Raw genomic sequence first — 21,938 nt, forward strand, 5'->3', positions numbered from 1 at the left:
CTTCAAACGAGCATACCTCTCTTGATATGAAGATTTAAAGCCCTTGAGTATATTTTCCAACGCTTCAAACCGTTTGTCATTTGGATATTCCTACAAGAAGTTATGACCAAATTATCAAAGGCTGGAAAAATGCGATTCTGCGACCAATTCTGCGATCGCAGAACCATTATGCGATCGCAAAAGTAGTTATGCGACCGCAAAATGGTCGCAGACCTATCCAGTGAAGCCCAGTTCTGGGCACCGAATTATGCGACCATTATGCGACCCGCACACCAATTGTGCGGTTCATTGTGCGACCGCATAGCTGAGTTCGGAGGGCCAATTTTCCTATTTTCATAACCCGACCCCATTTTGATAAATAGGCTTTGGAACTTATTTTGGGGTATTTTTCTAAGGGTTTTAGAAAGAGGTAAGAGCATTTTAGAGAGATAAAGAGGGAACCTAACATTATAATCATCCAATCTTGCACCAATCTTCAAGAATCGAGAAAGCTAATCACAAGATCTTCATCTAAGAGGTAAGATTCAAACCCTTAATCTTCAATTTCGAGTTTGGGGGTAAAAGATTGGTGATTGGGAGTATGATTCTTGGGTGTAAGAGTATTATGTATATATGCTTGTACCAATAAGGTTTGTAGGAAGACTGTTGAGCTCAAATAAGTAAAGATTGAGTTATGGAGTGAAGAAAATCTTGTAGAAGAACCTTGTAGTTAAATTTGCACACCTAGTGTTTGATAAAATGCTCAAACGAGCTGAGACCATGAATATCTTCCTAATTATGGTTCAATTTTGTTATGTCTCAAAATAGATTGGAATTGCTAGAATTTCCGGAACGTTGTAGTAATTTAAGGAAAGCTCAAAGCGAGGTATGTTGGCTAAACTTCTTTCATAGAATTGAATTCCATGATGCTCTTATAAGTCCCGAGTTATTCTTTATAAATCAATTATTCCAAATAAGCTTTGTGTTGAAAGGTATATATTCAAAATGTATTTCGGATACTCTTATCATATGATATTATCCTTCAAGAATGTGTTCAAAGCATGAGTTGGGTATAAAAATATTATGACTCCAAGTAGCGTTTGAAGTGAATGCTATTATGCCAAATTGTGTAAGAAGTCTCAATATACATAAGACTCTTATTTGCTCATAGGTGTATTAAAAATCGTGATTTGAGATTCTTTGTTGTCGATAATTTATAAATATGCTTGAAAGTAAAAGTAGTGAGTTGGGGATATAAAGTGTAGACACCGCACCAATAATTAAAGTTTTGATTGTGGCCAATAGAGCCAATGAAATGAAATGATGTGTGAAATTTGATGATGAGTATTGAAAGTAATGAAATGAAAGTATGGAATATAAGATACGACCACCGTGCCATGAATGAAGAATAATATGTATGGCAAAAAGGGATCCAATGAAATAATAATGTTGTATGTACTTGAAATTACTAGTGAAGTGATAGTATGAAGATGAAATGTAGTTATTCGCCTAAATGAGAATTATGAGGTGTTGTATGTCCCAATGGTTTCAACTATAGTTGTATGCTTCTGAAATAATATATGTAAATGACTTTGATATTAAGTCCTTAAGAATCATGAACTTAGCTAATGACCTCAAGATGTCAAATGAGTGAATAACTAGATGGAAGGGAGATGTCCTATGCTAAATGATGATGAACCTTAAGAAAGGAAATTGGGCTTATGTGCCATTGAAATTGACTTATTGATTCACTATGTATGTGCTAATGTAATGTGCTATGTTTCTCCATGATGGGCATGAAAATGAAGTGTTCCAATGATTCGGGAAATTACGACCTTAATGTAATGTTAATCATGTCGCTTTGAGTTTATACATGGTTATATGTATAATGATGTGTTATGAACCCTATGGACGGTCTATGAAACGCATAGGTATATCGTGTTATGAAATCTTATGGACGGTCTATGAAACACATAGGTATAATATGTTATCAAATCCTCTGAATGGTCTATGAAACACACAGGTGTATTGTGTAAGTAAACACTGTGAACGGTCTATGAAAAGCACAAGTGTATTGTGTAAGTAAACTCTGTGAACGGTCTATGAAACGCACAGGTGTATTATGTAAGTAAACACTGTGAACGGTCTATGAAACGCACAAGTGTATTATGTAAGTAAACACTGTGAACGGTCTATGAAACGCACAGGTGTATTGTGTAAGTAATCCTGTGAACGGTCTATAAAACGCACATGTGTATTGTGTTAGTAAACACTGTGAACGGTCTATGAAACGCACAAGTGTATTGTGTAAGTAAACACTGTGAACGGTCTATAAAACGCACAAGTATATCGTATGGTATATGTGAATCCTATGAACGGTCTATGAAACGTATAGGTGTATTGTATATGGAATCCTATGAACGGTCTATAAAACATATAGGTGTATAATATAATATGTGAACACTAGGGACAGTCTATGAAATGCATAGGGGTAAGATAAAAGAGGGATATGGACGGTCAAGTAAGACGCATTGTCAACGCAGACATTATGAGCCATTTTCATTGGCCTTGTTTGTACATGTTGTTTCAATTACTTTATATTATGTGTTCTGCGTATAGATCATATGGCTCAGTTGACCCTAAAAGAAGTTTAGAATGATGCAAGTATAATAAGGCTTGATATTTCAACCTACTTGATGTTTTGGTATTGTTCGAGACTTTCATTGATTTTGTGATTATTCCTCCTTGTAATATCAATTGTTCTATTGAGAGGGTGTTTAGTTATACATACTAGTACTATTTGACAGTACTAACGACACTTTTGCCGGGGGCACTGCATCTTTTAATGGATGCATGTATACTTCTACAGGATGATATGGATCTTTGGTAGGGATCTTCTGTGCATCAGATTATGGTGAGCCTGCTACAATTCCAGTGGGCACTCGAGTCTAGTTGGTATTATGTACTTAGGTATCTATTGTCATATAAGCTCCATGTACACTATGGGTCATGTACTTACGTTTTGAGTTTCGTCATGTATTTATGTTCACGGATATTTATGAAGCTATGTACCCATCACGAGAGTAAAAGAAAAGAAAAAAAAATTATGGGTCATTGAGCCAAATGTATTCAATATGAAAGTCATGATCTAATTATGTTTTGATAAATCATGCATGAGTTATAATGAGAGGTTGATGTAACGTAGGCTTGCTCGAGTGGGTTCACTTGGTTGAGCGCCGGTCACGCTCCTCGGTTTTGGGGCGTGACAATAAAGCATATTTTGCCACCTAATTTTTTTGCTGCTATTGATACCTGTACTTGCTGGACTTCATATGTATTGGAAAGATTTTCCGTACAGGTTTCACTCTTATCCTCTTGTTGATTTCTTTGCTATTTATATCATGAATAAAAGAAAATTTAGTCTTGAATGCTTAATGTACTTTCTCATGTTGCCAAAATTTTAGTTCTTTAATATTTAAATAAGTATATATGCTCATGTCTATCAAATTGTTGTATTTTTGAATTTTAAGCAAGCTACATGTTCAAACAATATGTGGATTAACTATCTTTCCTTCGTTAAACTCCAGTAACATAATGTTGTTATACTTTATATCAATCTTTTGTAAAGTTTTCTTAATAAGAACGAAACTTATGTGTTTGTTTATTTCCTTGGCATGTAATGAGAGTTCTTGCATTATATGAAAAGGATTAAAATGTTATCATCTTTAATTGAGCTTGAATATTTAGGCTAAAAAACATGCATCTTGATAAAACTGGTAATTGGGCTTCTTTTTTTTCTTTTTTCTTTTTTTTTTCCTCTCAATGCGAATGGGACAGATTTATTGGAGTAACGTATTTCCCTCATTATCCCGTGAATGACTTACAATTTCAATTTCATATTATTGAGTTGAATGTTTAGTTAAAATTCATATTCTAAATGATAGTGAAAATTCATAACTGTTGGGCCATGGGATATAAGACGAGTGGGCCATTGGGTTTAACGGAACTAAAAATAAAATTTACCCATTCCTTGGGCCTGAAACACGTGAAGTGGCCAATTTCACTAATGTGGTATGGGTTGCAAATATTGAGCACAAGTAAGCTCTAACTTTGATCATAATTAATTCAAATGTTTTCTAAATAATTAATATTTCCCAAAAACGTTAGGCAACTCTTAGGCGCGTTTTAACTTTTTCATTCACGGACTCGCTTGCGTAGCGTGATGTTTAACATTTAATAAATTAATTCAACAATATTTTAGTTAATTTTCAATTTAATTAATCCCTTACTAAAATCGCGGATTCACTTGCGTAGCGTTTAATTAATTGCTTTGAATGTAGTATTTTTTTCAAAAGTAATAACGTACTAATAACCCTTGTCATGAATGCGGATTCACTTGCGTAGCGCTGTTATGATTAAATTTAATAAATTTTATCTCGATTACGCATTCGCTTGCATAGTGTGGTTATGACATCTTATCATTCAAATTATTCTTTAATTTTTCTAATAATCAAAAAATAAAAGTGGATAGGTAAAACATGAAAATCATATAAGTCACAGTTTTGTGCAAAATTAAGTCAAGCCAAGTGTAAGTCAATAAAGTGACCGTGCTAGAATCACGGAATTCGGAAAATGCCTTACACCTTCTCCCCGATCAACAGAATTGTTTACTCAGACTTTGTCTTTGCAGACCAAATAACAAAAGAGTGAAATCTTCCTTTGAATAAAGATTCAAATAAAAGGTGACTTGGGACACCCAAAAATCAATTTCAAGTAGCGACTCAGTAAATAAAATAATCCCTACTCAAATTTGTCACTTTAATTGGAAAAACTTTTTAACCCACAATCCATAAAACACATATCTTTTTGGGGGGTAGAAAATGGGTGTGACAGCTCTGGCGACTCTGCTGGGGATCTCTCAAGAATTCGAGCTTGTACATTGACTTTATTTGGCTTTATTAATTTTTGTATATGCTGTGATTTATTTGGGCCTAATGTGTTATTTGTCCACTTTTTACTGCTTTGATATTGTTGAATTGTACATATAAACTGTCTTCTCTCGCACTCCTCTCAATCTTCTTGAATTTAAATTGGGCATTTGCTTGACATAGCCCGCTTTCTTTGAGATAGCCGAGGTGCTTGTCACCCGGTGAAGGACTTTAGTCACATATATTTTAGGAGGGAGCACCACCAGCTAAGCACGAAAGCAATGCTACCGGTACGCTGACCCTCCCCGGCTCGAGTTGTCCGCTCGAGTAAGCCTCTTTAGATACCTTCTCCATAATAATTTAAACCTTGAAGAACAAACCTCATGCTGGATATCCCTAGTAGGTTCGATTTATTTGCATCATGTGCATTTGACTTAGCAGCGCTCGACACAAGAGCCGGGTTCTGTTTTAGGTCAAGTACTTTTGAGACCAATATATTCATGTTATGAGTTATTTGTTGCATTAATTGAGAGGCTTGCGTGTTGACAGGTTTTAGGATAGATCAATTGAATGAACAAGAGAGAAATTCTCCGATTTTTATACAAATGTCCATTTAAAGAAAACAATTTAAAAATAAAATAATATAAGGGGACGATGTAGTTTAGTTCTATGATTTTAAGAATTAATTTTCAAAAATCAAAAGAGAACAAAGTCGGTTTTGACCGAACTACGCGTGTCTAATTCTCACCGGATGCGAGATACGTAGGCAAACTCATCGGTTCAGGCCCCCAATTAAAAAAAAAAAAAACAAATCCAAAAATATTTTTTCTTCTTTTCCTAAGTCTTTCATCCAAAAAAAAAACATAAAACAATATATAAAACATTAAAATCCAAAAATATTTTCTTTATTCTTAAAGAATTTTCCTTTCAAAAATTCCCCCCAAAAAATCAAAATTCAAAAATATTCTCTTATTAGGAGCTTTTGTGGTCTGTTTTATATATGAAAAAAAATAAAGAAAAAAAAGTTAGTGTATTTACTTTATTCTTTATCTTCCCTGAACTACATAATGATCTGATTCATGCGGCTTCATGATACGTAGGCAATCTCCATCGGATTCGATCATAGCCATAAATAATATGAGTGGAAAAATAAATCGAAAAAAAGAAAAAAAAAATTGAGTGAAAAAGAAAGAAAAGAGTGACAAAAAAATAATAAAGAAAAACAAAAAGCGAAAAACAACAAAAAGAGAAAGAAAAAAGAAATCAAGATATGAAAAAAAAATTAAAAAACAAATTCAAAAAAAAAAGCCTCTCCAGAAGGAATCAGTTCACCTCTGTTTATGAATCATACTCGAGCTTGTTCCAAAAGCTAGCCAGGCTAGGTCTACTGCAGCCAGTAGCCCCGAACCGGTGCACCAGGCTAATGCTAGATGTGAATACCACTCTGGAGCAGTGGGACATGATACAGAAGACTGTTGGATTCTTAAGAGAGCAGTGGAAGACCTCATCGAGGTCAAGGCAATAGTGCTTAGGGATGAAGAGGCCCCTAATATGATGAACAATCCTCTGCCTACTCACACCAATGGTCCAGTAGCCAGAATGATCTGTGAAGATGAGAAATTTGATCTAGTACTGAAAGCCACGGTATCCAATGCCGCGACAGAAGAGAAACCTAAAAACGGGCGTCAAACCTGAAAAGTTCTCTATCAGATGGGAGTCTCGGTAGCCGGTCTTGCTATCTTTTTGCGTCTGGATTATTTCAGGGTGTAATCCGGACGTTTTACTTTTATTGTCTTACTTTCTGAGGTAAACCCTTCTATCTTTAAAAATTAAAAAAATAAATCAAATCAAATGAAATTAATATTTCATTGTACAGGAATATGTCTTTTCTTATTCTTGTCACCTTCCTTATTTTCTTTTCAGTTCTGTTAATGCAGATTTTAATAACATGACATGCTTGCGAACTTCATGCCCAGATCCTAAAACGCCATCAGACCTCGAAAAATGAATCAAGAAATAGAATATTTTGAAGACAAGGCTTGTAAGAAAATAAATAGAAAATTAGAACGAAATTGAGATTCACTCTCTTCGAATCATTGTTGAAGTCGAGATTAAGGATAAAGATTGGGTCCATAACTGATTGGAATAATTGGCATTGATTAATGAAAAATGATTAACTGCAGTTTACCACGGGTAGTTGTGCCAACAAAGAATGGACCGTATCTACAATAAGAAAGCGAGGCCGAGAAAATTTGAAGTGGGGCAACTCGTTATGAGATGTATTCTCCTGCATCATGAAGAAGCCTAAGGAAAATTTGCTCCAAATTGGAAAGGTCCATACATTATAAGAAGAGTGTTGCCGAAGGGAGCGCTGTATTTGGGAGACATCGAGGGAAATAACCCCAAGACAGCTATCAATGCAGACGCGGTCAAAAGGTATTATGTTTGACCCTCTGTGTAGCATTAATGTTCTCTGATTGAGATGTCGAAGGCTTTTATTCTCGCTACCCAAACACCATCAACCCTGTGTTAACCCTTTTGAGCTGGTTACCTTTCTTTGATTACCCTCTTTGGAACTTGAAGAAGTTATTAAAAAAAAAAGAAACAAGAAAGAAAAAAGTGAAGGAAAAAAAAAAAGAAGAGGAAAAATAAAAAAGGAGAGAAAGAAGAAGAAAAAGAAAACAAAACAAAAATCCAAACAAGTTCATGTTCCTTGAACTACGTTCGACTTGATTCCGAAAGGATACGTAGATAGTCTCTCTTTGGGGTTCAGTCACACCAACATAAAAATCCACATTCCCAAAAAAAAAAAAAAAATTGAAACTGGGGCAGATGTTACAATGGTTCGGCGATGGTTTCGCCTGAAAGGTTCCAAAGTTGTAATTCAATCCAAATCCTTTTCAAGTCCTTCCGATCAATCAACGAGAATGTTTAAGAATTGGAGGATATAGTTACTTGGATCTGATACAACCAAGTGAGAGAAATAAAATAAGAGAGTCTTATTGGTAAGAACCCTCACGGGCACCGTATGGCGATGGGGAGCAGAGAAAATAAAAATGAGAGAGTCTTGGTAGTGAAAACCCACAAAGGGCACTATAAGGTGATGGTGAGAAGATAAATGAGGGAGGTCAGCTAGTGAAAACTCGCAAAGAGCACTACTGATCGAAAAGAGGATCTTCACAGCCATTGGCATTGACACAATCCTGGGCAAGGTTTCTCGTTTCGAGGCAAAGGTTGTGATGAATTGCTGAGAGTCGGACGATTTACACAGATCAGGCATCCAGTCCAAAAGTCATGTCATGTCCATTGAAGTCCGCATATACTCCCAGATAAGTCCTTCTTTAATTTCTGTTCCCCAAAATGGACACCTCTTAATTAAACTCATTCTTCATTCCATTGTTGTTTTTCTTTGAATCCCTTTCGATATAACTTTGTGTCAAAATAAAGGCAAAGAAAAGATGGTAAGACTGATTACAGGGCTCTCGTTTGAAGCGAACAGATACTTTGAAAAAGGCACCTAACCTTGATAAGGGCATCAAGGCCACAAACTGACCACCACTTTGAACACTCGTGATTTTTCTTTGTTTGCATCAGGAAGAAAGCAGTGCAGAATGGAGATTCCTAAAGGACGAATGTCACCAAAGGTAAGTTTCCTCAAAATCTCCACTTTCCTTTATTTTTAGCATGCGTCGCTACTGATCATACTTCTCATTTTCGTAGCTTAACCCATGTAGAACCTTTTCGCCTAGGGGATCCAGCTCATAGTTCTAGGTAGAAGTACTCTTCGCTCACGATGGTTTACGTCGCTTAACCCAGGTAGAACTTTTTCGCCTAGGGGGATCCAACTCATAGTTCCGGGTAAAAGTACTCTTCGCTCAGGATGTTTTACGTAGCTTAACCCAGGTAGAACCTTTTCGCCTAGGGGGATCCAGCTCATAGTTCCGGGTAGAAGTACTCTTCGCTCAGGATGTTTTTCGTAGCTTAACCCAGGTAGAACCTTTTCGCCTAGAGGGATCCAGCTCATAGTTCCGGGTAGAAGTACTCTTCGCTCAGGTTATTTTAGGTAATTTAACTCAGGTAGAACCTTCTCATCTAGTGGGATTCAGCTCATATTTTCGGGTAGAAGTACTCTTTGCCCAGGCTTTCTTTTCGTAGCTTAACTCAGGTAGAACAATTTCGCTTAGGGGGATCTAGCTCATAGTTCTGGGTAGAAGTACTCTTCGCTCAGGTTGTTTTATGTATCTTAATTCAAGTAGAATCTTTTTGCCTAGGGGGGTCCAGCTTATAGTTCCTTGTAGAAGTACTCTTCACCCAGGCTGTTTTTCGTAGCTTAACCCAGGTAGAACCCTTTCACCTAGGGGATCCAGCTAATAGTTTCCGGGTAGAACTACTCTTTGCTCAGGTTATTTTACGTAGCTTAACCCAGGTATAACCTTTTCTCCTAGGGGGATCCAGCATAGTTTTCGGGTAGAAGTATTCTTCGCTCAAGTTGTTTTAAGTAGCTTAAGCTAGGTAGAACCTTTTCGCCTAGGGGGATCCAGCTCATAGTTCCATGTAGAAGTATTATTCGCTCATGTTGTTTTACGTAGCTTAACCCAGGTAGTACATTTTCGCCTAGGGGTTCCAACTCATAGTTACTGGTAGAAGTATTCTTCACCCAGGCTGTTTTTCGTAGCTTAACCTAGGTAGAACCTTTTTGCCTAGGGGGATCGAACTCATAGTTCCGGGTAGAAGTACTTTTCGCCCAGGCTGTTTTACGTTGCTTAACCCAGGTAGAACATTTTCGCCTAGGGGGATTAAGCTCATAGTTCCGGGTAGAAGTACTCTTCGCCCATGCTATTTTTCATAGCTTAACCCAGGTAGAACGTTTTCACCTAGGGGGATCCAGCTCATAGTTCCAGGTAGAAGTACTCCTTGCTTAGGCTGTTTTACAGTAGCTTAACCCATGTAGAACCATTTCGCATAGGGGATCCAGCTTATCGTTCCGGGTAGAGGTACTCTTCGCTCAGGTTGTTATTCATAGCTTAACCCAGGTAGAACGTTTTTGCCTAGAGGGATCTAGCTCATAGTTCTGGGTAGAAGTACTTTACGCCCAGGCTATTTTACAATAGCTTAACCCAGGTAGAAGCATTTCTCCTAGGGGGATCCAGCTCATAGTTTTGGGTAGAAGTACTCTTCGCTCAGGTTGTTTTACGTAGTTTAATCCAAGTAGAACCTTCTCGCCTAGTGGGATTCAACTTATATTTTCGTGTAGAAGTACTCTTCGCCCGGACTTGCTTTTCGTAGTTTAACCTAGGTAGAACATTTTTGCCCAGGGGATTCAACATTATATTATTAATATAGGGTAGCAATCCCCGATTACATTACCTTTTCAGTAATACAGGGCACCAACCCCTAGTTAATTTCCTTTTCAGTAATATAGGGCACCAACCCCTGGTTACATTTGCTTTTCAGTGATACAGGGCACCTACCCCTGGTTATATTTCCTTTTTAGTAATACAGGGCACCAACCCCTAGTTACATTTCCTTTTCAGTAGTACAGGGTACCAACCCCTGATTACATTTCGTATTAGTAATACATGGCACTAACCCTTGGTTATATTTTCTTTTGAGTAATACATGGCACCAACCCCTGGTTACATTTTCTTTCTAGTAATACATGGCGCCAACCTCTGGTTACATTTCATATAAGTAATACAGGGTACCTACCCCTGGTTATACTTTTTTCAGTAATACATGGTACCAACCCCTGATTACATTCTTTTTCCGTAATACACGGTACCAACCCCTGGTTACATTTCCTTACCAGTATAGGGTACACTAATCCCTAGCTATGTTTTCCAACATAGGGTCTCTACTCTCTATTTGATGTGAGCTTAAATACAGGGTACACCACTCCCTGATCTCCTTACCAGTATAGGGTACACCAATCCCTAGCTGTATTTTTCAACATATGATACACCACTCCTTAGTTGGTTTGATCTTTAATGCAGGGTACACCACTCCCTGATATCATTGCCAATATAGGGTATACCATTCTCTGGCCACATTTTCCCAACATATGGTAACCTAATCCTTAGTTGAGACATCCATTTTTACAATAAAGGAACACCATCCAAAAATAATAATAAAATTATTATCATGATCTTTTCACGGTACACCATTCCCGATCTTTTATTGCTTTCAATAAAGAAGTAGTTTAGAATTTTGTTACAACTCACAAAATTTTTCTAGTGAAAACTGGGGCAGAAAAATTCCGTTCATTTGTTTGTTTTGGTATCTGAGCAGGTTTTTACCTCGAGGCACAGGGTTCGAGATGACCAAAGGAAGAATTCTCTATCGAGAATAAAGAAAAGAAAGGGAAAATAAGTGAATCCAAATGCAAAAGCAGATGGAAAGGATATGGACTGCTCAAGACATGACTAAAGTTACGAGCTTTACATTTCCCGTTTTGCTCAGAAGAAGCCGTAGAAAAATGAACTAGCACCTGCAACTAGCAACCATCAAGGTTCATATTAGAGTCTGTATGAAGAACCAGTCAAGACTCAAGATCAAGTTTTAGAATACTTAATAGATAGGAATCTTGTAACTGATAGCCGATACGCTTGTTTAGTTTCTTTTGATTTTTATGTAATAACAGGACTACATACCGGAACTTTGACGGAACCTCACTCGACTCTCCAACTCAACATTCCATCCTTTTCCTTGAAATACACATGGCATGATTCCCTTATAAAATGAGATATGTAGGCTGTCCAAAATAAGGACTCGGTTGCACTCTTTTCTCTTATCTTTTCCCTTTTGAATAATGGTATGGCCAAAAATTAGTCATATCGCTCATCTTTTCTTTGCCTGAAAACTTTTCATATTTCCAAGCAAAGAGGGGCATGCTGTGAGCACTTAATTTTTTACCATGCTCGAATTTTTTTTTATGTAAATATATTTTAAGTTTAATCTACATATTTTAACTCTTATTTCACCTTTCATAGGTATTACTTAAGAAATTTATATCCCACTTTCCCCACCAACTCCTTCACGTCATACACTCATAATCCCTTTTTCCCATCTTCCTCACAACACACACTCACTTTATCCCTTTCCCCCCAACTCCCTCACGTGCACACACTCACTCTCCACTACTCACCCTTGGCCCACTCACAAATTATTCCTGACAATTATTCCCTCACAACCCATACTCCCACTTTTCCTCTTTAACAACTCACACTCTCACTCTTCCTCCTTAATAACTCACACTCCCTCCTTAATAACTCACACTCCCTCATATCTCTCTAATATAAAAACACACACACTCGATCACTGGAAAAAAAATCCCCGATCCTTTACACTCTAAGAAAACACAACTTAAGATAGAAAAGGTGTCACAACCCAAAAACTAACCCGTCGTGATGGCGCCTATCGTGGTACTAGGCAAGCCGACCTTTCCAAAATACTTTATAAATTTAACAGAAATGAATTAAGACATTTAAAATAACCGGAGTTTTTCATAAAAAAGGGGTAAAACCCAATTAAAACATAAGTGCGAAAAAAAAATAGCCTGACATCGGGGTGTCACTAAGTCACGAACATCTAATAACCAATCTAGAAATAGAGTCTACTATAGTCTGTGCCAAATGCCAAAACAAGAGAAAAAAGATAATAAGAAAGGAGAAACAAGGAATGCGGATGTTGGCAGCTACCTCGTAAGTCTCTGATAGTCAGCTCACGCACGAACTCAGCGACCGCCAAAACCGTACACACCTGGATCTGCACATGAAGTGCAGGGTGTAGCATGAGTATAACCAACTCAGCAAGTAACAAAATTAAATAAGTAACTGAGAAGCAGTGACGAGCTATAAAAATACATTTCATTTCAAAAGTTTTCACTAAAGAGTGAACATGTTTTCAATTCCGGTGGTGTAAGTCAAATCAGTTTGAGCTCAAGTAAAACAGATATGAATCTTCTAGAAATTTTACCACAACAACACATAACAACTAAGTGCAACAATAAATAAAAGAAAGTACAACCTTTCAAGGCAGCAATCACTCAACTCATCTCAACAGCTCATACACTCAGCTCTCAGCCCTCAATACACACTCTCAATAGGTACCTTCGCTCACTGGGGGTGTGAAGACTCCGGAGGGGCTCCTTTCAGCCCAAACGCTATATCGCTGCGGCGTGCAGCCCGACCGAATCATATAAGTAGCCATAAGGCTCATTGCGACATACAACCCGATCCACAATCCATAAATAGCTATAAGTCTTGTTGTGGCGTGCAACCCAATCCATATAACCTCACATAGCTCACAGCTCGGCACTCAGGCCCTATCTCAGTCACTAACCTCTCCAGCCCCTCGGGCTCACAGAATATCAAAATAATCAGCCCAAACAGAGAATACAACAAGTATCAACAAGAACTGAGAGGGAACAGAGATGTAACACACAAGTAAGACTGTGATTGAGTACAAGACAATAATTAGCAGTCATTTCAACAAGTATACGACCGCTGCAGGTCCCAACAACGATATCATATGCGTATGCATGGTTTCTAACATGAAAGGCAGTCAATTGCTCAAAGAAAAGGAAAAACAAGTAATAACAATGGCTATTCGACTTTACAGTCTCATCGGACAGACCAAGTCACAATCCCTCACGGTGCACGCTCACACGCCCGTCACCTAGCATGTGCGTCACCTTCAAACGCTCACATCATACCAATTTCGGGGTTTCATACCCTCAAAACTAGATTTAAGACTGTTAGCTACCTCAAACCGAGCAAATCTCTACTCCGAAATGCCTTTGCCTCTCAAATCGGTCTCCAAACGTCCCGAATCTAACCACAAGTAGAACAATACAATCAATATAGGCTAAAGGGATCAATTCCACAAGAAAAGTACTAAATTATAGCAAAAAATCCGAAATTGGCCCGAACCCAGTTCTTGGGCCCACGTCTCGAAATCCGAAAAAAGTCACAAAATCCAAAAGCCCATTCACTCACGAGTCTAACCATACCAAATTTATTAAAATCCGACCTCATTTGGTCACTCAAATCCCCAAAATCCACTCTTCAACTCTCAAGCCCTAAATCCCCCAAATTTCTAGTTCAAATCCCTAATTAGATGATGAATAAAGCCATGGATTCACGAAATTTATACCATTATGGGTTAGAATCACTTACCCCAACGTTGCTCCTTGAAAACCTTCGAAACATTGCCTCTCTCCCGAATTCCTCAAGTCCAAAATTGGAAAATGAAAGACAAAACATCGAGCTGGTGTTTTCTGCCCAGCAAAACCGCACCTGCGGTCCTAGTTCCGCATCTGCGGAATCGCATCTGCGAAAAGGGCTCCGCTTCTACGAAAATTCATTAAAAGACTGACTTCGCTCCTGCGATCACCTGACCGCATCTGCGGCCATTGCAGATGCGGGGCCCAAGCCGCACCTGCGATCCAACTGCGCATCTGCGCCTCTCAATCCGCTTTTGCGACTACCGCAGATGCGCGATTTCCATCGCACCCGCGGTCTGAGCTCAGGCCTTCCTTAGCCACACATGCGGCTCTTTCTTCGCTCCTGCGGCCTCGCTCCTGCGGTTCCCATTCCGCAGGTGCGGAAACACCAGCAACAACATCTTCAACTACATTTTTGTTTTCAACTTCAAACGATCATTTAACCACCCGGAATCACCCCGAGGCCCTCGGGACCTCAACCAAACATACCAACAGGTCATATAACCCTATACGAACTTAGTTGAGACTTAGAATCACTCAAAATAACATCAAAACATCAATTACACCCGGATTCAAGCCTAAAGAACTTCTAAACTTTCAAATTCCACAAACGACACCGAAACCTAAAAAAACTACGTCTGATCGACCTCAAATTTTGCACACAAGTCATATTCAATATTACAGACCTATTTCAACTTTCAGAATCGGAATACGATCCCAATATCAAAAAGTCAACCCTCCGGTCAAACTTTCCAAAATTCGACTTTCGCTATTTCAAGCCTAAATTAGCTACAGACCTCAAATTCATAGTCCGGACATGATCCTAAGTCCAAAATTACCCAACAGAGATAACGAAACCGACGAAATTCCATTCCGGAGTTGTCTTCACACACTTTCGACTACTGTCAAAATCTTGAGACTTAGCTTCCGTTTTAGGGACTAAGTGTCCCAAAATACTCCGAAATAAAAAATAAAACCTCCCGGCAAGTCACATAAGCAGAAACAGATACGGAAAAATTAGTAAATATGGTATCATGGCTAATATACTCAAAACGACCGACCGGATCGTTACAAAAGGACAGCAACTTAAGCATTAGATGAGTAGCTGAAACTTGAGATTTAAAAGCAAGATTTTTGAGAGAAATATTCCGGAAATACTAAAGACTTTGGAGTTTATTTTCTGAGTTTAGTTCCTTCAAAATCTGTTGTTTTCTTTGGTTTATTTTTGAGTTTCTTGGGCTGGTTTTTGCTGCTGTGAGTGCTGGTTTACTGAGTTTCGGTTGGTTCAGTTGATTCAAACTCGCTTTGGCCATTGTAAAGCATATTCTGCCACCTAATATTTTTGCTGCTATTGATACCTGTACTTGCTAGACTTCATATGTATTGGAAAGATTTTCCTTACAGGTTTCACTCTTATCTTCTTGTTGATTTCTTTGCTATTTATATCATGAATAAAAGAAAATTTAGTCTTAAATGCTTAATGTACTTTCTTATGTTGCCAAAATTTTAGTTCTTTAATATTTAAATAAGTATATATGCTCATGTCTATCAAATTGTTGTAGTTTTGAATTTTAAGCAAGTTACATGTTTAAACAATATGTGGATTAACTATCTTTCCTTCGTTAAACTCCAGTAACATAATGTTGTTATACTTTATATCAATCTTTTGTAAAGTTTTCTTAATAAGAAAGAAACTTATGTGTTTGTTTATTTCCTTGGCATGTAATGAGAGTTCTGGCATTATATAAAAAGGATTAAAATGTTATCATCTTTAATTTAGCTTGAATATTTAGGCTAATAATTACAAGCATCTTGATAAAACTGGTAATTGAGCTTTTTTTTTTTTTCCTTCTCTCTCATGCGAATGGGACGAATTTATTGGAGTAACGTATTTCCCTCATTATCCCGTGAATAACTTACAATTTCAATTTCATATTATTGAGTTGAATGTTTAGTTAAAATTCATATTCTAAATGATAGTGAAAATTCATTACTGTTGGGCCATGGGATATAAGACGAGTGGGCCATTGGGTTTAATAGAACTAAAATAAAATTTACCCATTCCTTGGGCCTGAAACACGTGAAGTGACCAATTTCACTAATGTGGTATGGGTTGCAAAAAATGAGCACAAGTAAGCTCTAACTTTGATCATAATTAATTCAAATATTTTCTAAATAATTAATATTTCCCAAAAACGTTAGGCAACTGTTAGGCGTGCTTTAACTTTTTCATTCAGGGACTCGCTTGCGTAGCATGATGTTTAACATTTAATAAATTAATTCAACAATATTTTAGTTAATTTTCAGTTTAATTAATCCCTTACTAAAATCGCGAATTCGCTTGCGTAGCGCGACAATTGATATTTAATTAATTGCTTTGAATGTAGTATTTTTTTTCCAAAAGCAATAACGTACTAATAACCCTTGTCATGAATGCGGATTCGCTTGCGTAGCTGTTATGATTAAATTTAATAAATTTCGTCTCGATCACGCATTCGCTTGCGTAGTGTGGTTATGACATCTTATCATTCAAACTATTCTTTAATTTTTCTAATAATCAAGAAATAAAAGCGGATAGGTAAAACATGAAAATCATATAAGTCACAGTTTTTCCAAAATTAAGTCAAGCCAAGTTTTTAAGTCAATAAAGCGACCGTGCTAGAACCACGGGACTCGGGGAATGCCTTACACCTTCTCTCCGGTCAACAGAATTCCTTACTCGAACTTTGTCTTCGCAGACTAAATAACAAAAGAGTCAAATCTTCCTTTGAATATGGATTCAAATAAAAGATGACTTGGAACACCCAAAAATCAATTCCAAGTGGCGACTCTATAAATAAAATAATCCCTACTCAAATTTGTGATTTTAATTGAAAAAACTCTTTAACCACAATCCATAACACACATATCTTTTTTGAGGGATAGAAAAGGGGTGTGACAACTACTCAACCAACAAACTCAGCTAACCATTGCGTGCATAAGTAATAAACTTTGATAGACATAATTATTCGATATCTGTACTGGTGAAAATTAATACATATCCCAAGGAATATGGTAGAATAATTGAAATATGCATAAGTTGATCATAAAAATTAATCGAGATAGGATTTTTTTTAAATACTTTTTGCCACGTTGAGATTTTCTTTCCTCTTTTTTTTTTTTTTTGAAAAAAAAGTATATGTACTTTATTTAGTATTTAATCAGGAGGTTTCTCTTTTTCCTCAGGGAAAAGGATATCCCTTTGCCATTTCCTTGCGCTAGCTATCCACTCCTCTTTTCACTTTTTATCATCATCATTTCAATTTCTGGGGGGGGGGGGAGCTTTGTCGGATCAAGGATTATAGCTGAGGAATCTGAAGTAGAAGAAATAAAGAGGAGATAACCACGACTAAATATAGTCAATCTTTAAAGATAAAGTCGGTCGATAATATTTTTAATTTTTTTTCATATACGAGGAAGGAATTAATTTATTTTTTCAAAGTTGCTCTTAGATTAAAGAGTCTAAGATTATTTGTTATATTTTTTATGAATAAATTAAAGTTAATATGATCAATTTCAGTATTCATTAATAATAAAATATGGATATGCGCAATAACAAGAAAAAAAAAAAATTAAAGTGGACCGAAGGAATTAAGTAAAAAACTTCTTTTTTTTTTTTGAAAAATTCCCAGAGAAATTCACAGTCGCTCACTGTGCAATAGCTCACAAACCACACAGAAGATGTAAATCGAACTAGGCAAGCCCGGTGCGACGAGTTCTGACTGAGGAAGTTACTGGTGAGGGTAATCGATCCCAGGATTGAAAACCACTCAACCAACCAACTCAGCCAAACATTGCGCGCGCAAGTAATAAACTTTGATAGGCATAATTATTCGATATATGTACAGGTGAAAATTAATACATATCCCAAGGAATATGGTGAAATAATTGAAATATGCATAAGTTGATTATAAAAATTAATCGAGATATGAGTTTTATTTCAAATACTTTTTGCCACGTTGAGATTTTTTATTTTTATTCTTAAATTGTTTCTTTCCGGAGCTTTGTCGGATCAAGGATTATAGCTAACTAGCTGAGGAATCTAAAGTAGAAGAAATAAAGAGGAGATAACCACGACTAAATATAGTCAATCTTCAAAGATAAAGACGGTCGATATATTCATTAACGGCCGGAGAGAATCTGGAGAAAACTTCCTCGCAAATAAGAAAGGGTCATATCGTTTAGCAACAGATAAATCCGAACCGTTGATTCCTTCATCACCATATCGAGGCCGGGTCGATCGAAGGGTCAACATCAATTCTGGTCCCACCTCGCTAGCAGTGTAAGTACGAGGATGCCCTCCGTGACTACCCTTCCAGTTAACGTGTGTCAAAGTGGTTGGGACACAACCTTGCGGGTCTACCATGTTCAGCAGCGTAGAGAAATAATGCTCCTCGGGATAACACGTGGAAGCTTCTAAGCAAGGTAGCTTGAATTTTGACCATAACTTCTTATCACGCACAATTATCATCGCGTGCTTACGTTTTATAACAAAAAATTGAGACCCAATTCGAAAATCTTCAAACTTCACTTCCGGTAACATCGCGTGTTCCCCACGCGCCGCCCATCGGCCGTATGCCCAGCTCTCATTCCCCAGTATCTCAATAAAGCTCTTTTTAGATTTTATCAGAACTCTGTAAGTGAAACTAAAAGAGTGAAGCGGAATGCAAGATGGGGAGAGAAGGGCAAACATGTAATTCAACTTATCGTGGAGGAGTGCTCTGGCGAGTAACCGACGCCCCGCCGCAGCCAGAGTTGGGGAGTGGCGGCGAGTGGGTTTTGAAGGGATGACTCGGACAGCAAACACGCCTTGAAACGGCGGCGTATAGTTGAAACGTGGGTCGGCGTGTATATATATGTTGTAAAGATTTTTGGGTGTATTGTTAAAGAAAAGCTCCCATAGGGGCGCAAATGGAAGTGGGGTAGTTGTTAGAAACATGAATGCTAGTTTCTTTGGTGCTGTAACTGGTTGTGGTATTGAGTTGACTTTTGCAGCTTCTTGAAATAGTAAGTTATCGTCAACTTCTTCATGCAAAAGTACTGCTGAAGATGATTCTGTACTAGGATGTTCTTTGCTATGTTTTTGTTGGATACTATGATTTGTTGGTGGGGGGAATATGGATATAGGGTTAGAACGTATGTCACTACTCCTATTTAAGACATGAGTTGGTGTGATATTATTAAGAGGGGTAGTGATAGTAAAGATAATAGCAAGTGGTAAGCAAAGTAAAAGAGCACAAAGTAGAGAGATTGGAGAAGGAGAAAACAAGAGATTGGAGAAGGAGAAAACATGATGTTAAATGAGGTAAAAGGTAGGTGGTGGGTGGTGGAGGGTGGAGGGGGGATGGAATGAAGATGGTGATTTGTTAGGGTTGAGCTAATTAATTACAAGTCCCAATACTACTGTTAGAACTTGAAAAAAATACTAGCTAGAGTGGAAAGTATAATTTGTTTATGTTTTATTATGTAAAAATTTCGCATGTAATATATCTAGGTTTTTGTTTATTTTAGTTTGAATTTTGAGCTGCCATCACTCTTTAAATAGAGTTGATAAATCTAAAATAGAGTGTTTGGAATTAGGGATGAGAGTGTGAAATGGAAAGTTGTGCATCATCTTTCTCGTTGGTTAAGTTTGGATTATTATCTACGTGGCAAACATGCATGTTTTGATGGGACCATGTTTTGGTGGCATTAAGAATGTGTCCCCACATGAAATATCCAACAACAAAGAAAAGCTTTGGGCTCGAGTTACTCGTGCAATACAAAATGATTGATATGATATTAGGAAAATGAGCTTTTTTGATGAACCAATGCGAATGGGTGTAAGGCTCGCTTTTCGGACGATAGTCGTTTTTAAAATAATAATTATATACTTTTTTGATTATCAAATATAATTAATTTTTTATGAGCTAAAAGTAATTAAAGTCCTATAATATTTGCCTTAATTTGTTTTTAAAAAAATACTCGAATTGAGATAAATCGATAGTAATTTGGAAACTCTAGTGATTAACCAAGGAACCATGATTAACAAAGTACCAAATGAGATTTAACATGATAAGTGTTATTTAGTCACAAAGGCAATAAGAGAAATTAACATCCTAGATGTATAAGGTAAAATATGATATGTTAAATAATTACATAACAGGGTGACACGTGGAACCGAAAACAAATGATAGCTAAAATCGAAAACAATTATTTTGTTTGTTACCGAAAAGAATGATGCTCATAAAGATGCAATAAATGTCTGTCACCCGGTAGCATTTAATGGAGAATATTATACAATATTTAATACACTGCCCGTTACAAAAAATTTCTCATTCATGTTCACTGTTACACATTTTTCAATGGCCCTCATAATTGACATTAAATAAGGGCATGATCCAAGGACCTTGCTACCTAGGTGCAAATATAAATAGCGAGCTATGTTATCATTGTAAAAGACACGAATTTTCTAGCAAACTCATGCTATAATCTATTCAAAACTTTATACAATTTTACTTTCTTACTTTTTGATTTCATTATTGTTGTGCCTGGAAGCCTTGCTCCCGGAACTACTGTTTCTGCTATTTCATCTTCGTCTCAAGACTAAGTATTGCATATTTCTTCAATTCTTTTATTATTTCAGGATCGAATTAATTGACTTGTCTAGAAATCACGTATAAATTCAACTGTACCATTTTACGGGTAAACAGTTTGGCGCTCATCGCGGAGCCTAGACATTCGTGTAATTAAGTTGATCCTTGCCTCTTTTACTAAAGTATTTTGATTATCTGTTCTTAGCAAAAATCACATAAAATGGCAGATAACGGTGTTAACAACACACACAGTCTTGAGGCCCAAGAAGACCAGCCTCATCACAATGATTCAATCAGTGATACCCACAATGAAGGGAACGATGCCACGCCGATCCACGACAGACGGTGCCCGTGACACGTTCGGGAGGCGACCCCGATGATGCTGAAGAGGAGCATGTTGTTGAAACGGTAAGGGTCCTGCAAGAGCAATAAGAGACCATTATAGGCCATCTCACACGACAGGATAAGGTTATGATAGAACTAAAATAGGCATTGTCAAGTGTTTCCAATAACGCAAATGGACGAGGTCCAGTTCCTCCCAACGCTCCCGCAAATCAAACAACGCAGAGGGTCGACAATAACACCCGAGGGGCTAGGTCATCTTTGATGAGGCTGGGGAAGTGGGTCCGGTCACAACAACGAGAGTGATCCCTTCAAAAGCGAACTCTTACAGTTTTTGAGGGAAGTGAACGCCCGCATGGACCAAATCCCGGGTGCACCACTGGTGCTGAAAGGGCCGGACTCAAAGAAGTATACTCAGTTGCCGTACAAACCAAGCGCGACGCCAGAATTAATCCCGAAGCAATTTAAAATGTCCGACGTACCAAAATATGATGGGACTTTGGACCCTTAGTAGCATATTACCACATATACAATGGCTGTGAAGGGGAACGATTTAGCTCCCCACGAGATTGAATCTGTTTTGCTGAAGAAATTCGGAGAGACTCTTACGAGGGGAGTCTTGACGTGGTATTTATTGTTTCCCGAGCATTCCATAGATTCCTTTGAGATGCTCGCAGATTCTTTTATTAAGGCCCATGTCAGGGCTAGAAATGTGCTTGGCCCGAAAGGTCGACATATTCAGAATTGCACAAGTAAAGTCTGAGTTGCTACAAGAATTCGTCACCCGGTTCCAAAAGGAATGAATGTTGCCCCCGGCTGTTCCAGATGAATGGGCGACTGAAGCTTTCACCA

At 37.6% G+C, this 21,938-nt stretch overlaps 1 protein-coding gene across 1 annotated transcript; it reads right to left on the minus strand.

Annotated features, from left to right (window-relative positions):
• Positions 1–18,232: 18,232 nt before the first annotated feature.
• LOC107791292 (glycosyltransferase BC10-like) lies at positions 18,233–19,462 on the minus strand (the record flags this gene model as incomplete). Its single annotated transcript, XM_016613333.2, has 1 exon — positions 18,233–19,462. A coding segment is annotated over one exon (1,206 nt), but the record flags the coding sequence as incomplete, so codon positions are not given.
• Between the last annotated feature and the right edge of the window lie 2,476 nt (positions 19,463–21,938).

Source organism: Nicotiana tabacum, chromosome 2, assembly GCF_000715075.1.
Source record: "Nicotiana tabacum cultivar K326 chromosome 2, ASM71507v2, whole genome shotgun sequence".
Classification (NCBI taxonomy): Eukaryota; Viridiplantae; Streptophyta; class Magnoliopsida; order Solanales; family Solanaceae; genus Nicotiana; species Nicotiana tabacum.